Here is a 2829-nt window from a genome sequence, read left to right as displayed (position 1 = left end):
AACTTCATTTAGGAAACCTCTACAGGGTATTTAAATACCAGAAAATTCTATAATGGAGGTTTTGAGCCCCTGTGCTCCGGCAGCTCTTACACTCCACAACTTGTGGAGTGTACTTTCGTTTTCAATATATCTCTGCTTTTGTTGCTTCATTCTTTCCTTGCTTTGTGCGTTTTGTCCAATTCTTTGTTCAAAATGCCAATAACCTGGAAACATTTTGACTATTTACTATTTTTCTCATAATGAAGTCAATTGGACAGGAAGCATATTTCTGTGCTGCCTTGTGATGGAGTACATCGTTCAAATTAACTGCATTTACCAAGGAAGAAAAAAATGACTCCTGTAAATTGTATGTTAAAGTGATATTTAATGTGTACAAGACAAAAATCAGTATAGCAGGTGCGGAGGTCTGGTTTCTACAATTGCCAATTGAACGCAAACGTTTGAAAGATGTAATTGCAATGTGTACAGGCATCTGTTGATTAAAAAGTTGCCTGAGGCCTGGCGCGGTGGCTCACCCCCGTTAATTCCAGCACTTTTCGAGGTCGAGGCAGGAGGATGGCTTGAGCTCAGGTGTTTGAGACCAGCCTGGGCAACAGAGAGACCTCATTTATAGTAATACATAAGTACATAATTAGCTGAGCTTGATGGCGCGGCCTACAGTCCCAGCGACTTGAGAGGCTGATGTGGGAGGGTTGCTTGAGCTTGGGAGGTCGAGGCTGCAATGAGCTGTGTCACCCCACTGCACTCCAGCTTGGGTGACAGAGCTAGACCCTGTCGCAGAAAAAAAAAAAGTTGCTTGAGTCTATCAGATTTCAAAGTGTTTCATTCAAAAAAGGCTCATCTCTTGCTATCCCAGTAGAAAGCGGCAACCCTGTCACCCAACCACGACAGGAGCTCTTGCATATTTCAAGAAAAATAAATAGAATGAACTAAAGCATGAGTGGCAGAACAAATTTGGAAATAAAATTCGAAACAATTAGATTTGAGAACTTGTTTGTGATTAGCAGAGATTACCAATGTAGAATCAAATTATAAGATCACAATAGCTGGAAAGGCATTTAAAGATCATCCAGCCAAGCTTCCTCTGTAATGACGAGGAAGCAGATCTAAATTGATTGGTTTGTGAGCTAAACATCACATCAAATTGGGGAAACGGCCCGTGTGGGGTGTGGGGTGTGGTGTGTGTGTGTGTGTGTGTATTCTAAGTTGCACTTTAGTTTATTCAATATGGAAATAATTTATTTTTTTTTTTTTTTGGGGACGGAGTTTCGCTCTTGTTACCCGGGCTGGAGTGCAATGGCGCGATCTCAGCTCACCGCAACCTCCGCCTCCTGGGTTCAGGCAATTCTCCTGCCTCAGCCTCCTGAGTAGCTGGGATTACAGGCACGCACCACCATGCCCAGCTAATTTTTTGTATTTTTTAGTAGAGACGGGGTTTCACCGTGTTGACCAGGATGGTCTCAATCTCTTGACCTCGTGATCCACCCCGCCTCGGCCTCCCAAAGTGCTGGGATTACAGGCTTGAGCCACCGCGCCCGGCCCAATATGGAAATAATTTTATGCAGAGTTCAAGTTGATCTTATGTTATTTGCACACATATACATACATAATTACATTATACACATACACATTTGCGAGCATGTTGGTGTGCCAAATATTATGTATAAAACATCTAGGAAAGAAAAGAACTTGACGATAGCCTAGCATATAGGCAGGAAAATACATAGGATGGCAATGTAGATTAGTGGTTAAGAGTGTCTGGTGAATCTCGGCTCTACTACTGTGGGACTTTGTGTCTTGGTTTCCTCATCTGGAAAATGTAGGTTTGTCTACCTCAGAGGGTGTAAAAATTAAATGAGATAACCCGGATAAAGGATTAGTGTAGTGCCGAGCATATAGTAAACTCTCAATAAACGTAAATTGCTGTTATTGCTTCGTTAATATGTCTAACAAAAAAGAGGATGGACTAAAAGGACATTTTCAAAATAAAGTCAAACTAAGTCACTAGCACTTTCAGGTCAATTGGGACTAAATTGGACCCCCTGCGAAAAGGTGGAGGGGATCAAATGACGTCGACCGCCTTAGCAACAGGCCCCCAAAGAAGGTGAATTGTCGTAGCCAATAAGACTGTGCGCTTTGGAGGAGGTAGCCAATGGATGACGGAAAGAGAAAGAGGGAGGACGCGCCAATTCTCCTGCCTGAGCCTCGGCCCAACAAAATGGCGGCGGCAGCGGCGTCGCTTTGTTTCCGCGGCTCCTGCGGCGGTGGCAGTGGCAGCGGCCTTTGAGCTGTGGGGAGGTTCCAGCAGCAGCTACAGTGACGACTAAGATTCCAGTGCATTTCTATCCTAACCGGGCGCGGGGGGAGCGCAGACCGGCGCCCAGCAATCGCAGAAGCCGACCAGGCGTTCAAGCGAAAACATGACCGCTGAGCCCATGAGGTAAAACGCAATCCGGTCTCATGGGCCCCAGCGGTCTGGGCCCAGGCACCGTCTGAGTCGGGTGTTTGGGAAGGCGTTCGCTTGGTGGGTTAGGCCTGTGTGTTGCTTAGCCGAAAGAGGCATCGTTTTCTCTTTAGGTGAGAAGGGTTTCGGGGTATCGGCACAAGGCTCCGACGGGGGTGGGGGTGGGGGTGGCGGTGGGTATGGGGGTGGCGGGAGGTGGGGGGGCGCGGCCTGGGGTATGGGGCGCTTCTTGCAGTCTCCCCTAAACCGTGACGCCTGGTCGGGTTCCTCTGTTTATTCTTTGGTGCCTCGAAGTCGGAGGCGGTCTTTGGTATCCCGGTCATTTTTTCTAATCTTTGGGCCTAGAAACTGCGTGGGGAAGAAAC

At 46.9% G+C, this 2829-nt stretch overlaps 1 protein-coding gene across 10 annotated transcripts in view; it reads left to right on the top strand.

Moving 5' to 3' along the window:
- Nucleotides 1–2151: 2151 nt before the first annotated feature.
- Nucleotides 2152–2829, top strand: part of ATRX (ATRX chromatin remodeler) — a 290081-nt gene continuing 289403 nt past the window's right edge. For 6 of the 10 annotated variants that reach the window (XM_032251335.1, XM_032251345.1, XM_032251344.1 and 3 more), the window contains exon 1: nucleotides 2183–2440. Coding sequence is in view for 3 of the 10 variants with exons in the window: in XM_032251338.1 (XP_032107229.1) it covers nucleotides 2421–2440 (20 nt within the window). In the remaining 7 variants the exon portion in view is untranslated. Of the gene's footprint in view, nucleotides 2578–2829 lie in introns of all 10 variants that reach the window. The other 4 variants (XM_032251338.1, XM_032251343.1, XM_032251342.1 and 1 more) reach the window with 3 other exon arrangements.

The sequence above is a fragment of the Sapajus apella genome, unplaced genomic scaffold, assembly GCF_009761245.1.
Source record: "Sapajus apella isolate SASKATOON/1434 unplaced genomic scaffold, GSC_monkey_1.0 scaffold75, whole genome shotgun sequence".
Lineage (NCBI taxonomy): Eukaryota > Metazoa > Chordata > Mammalia > Primates > Cebidae > Sapajus > Sapajus apella.
This window is presented reverse-complemented; position numbering and strand designations above follow the sequence as displayed.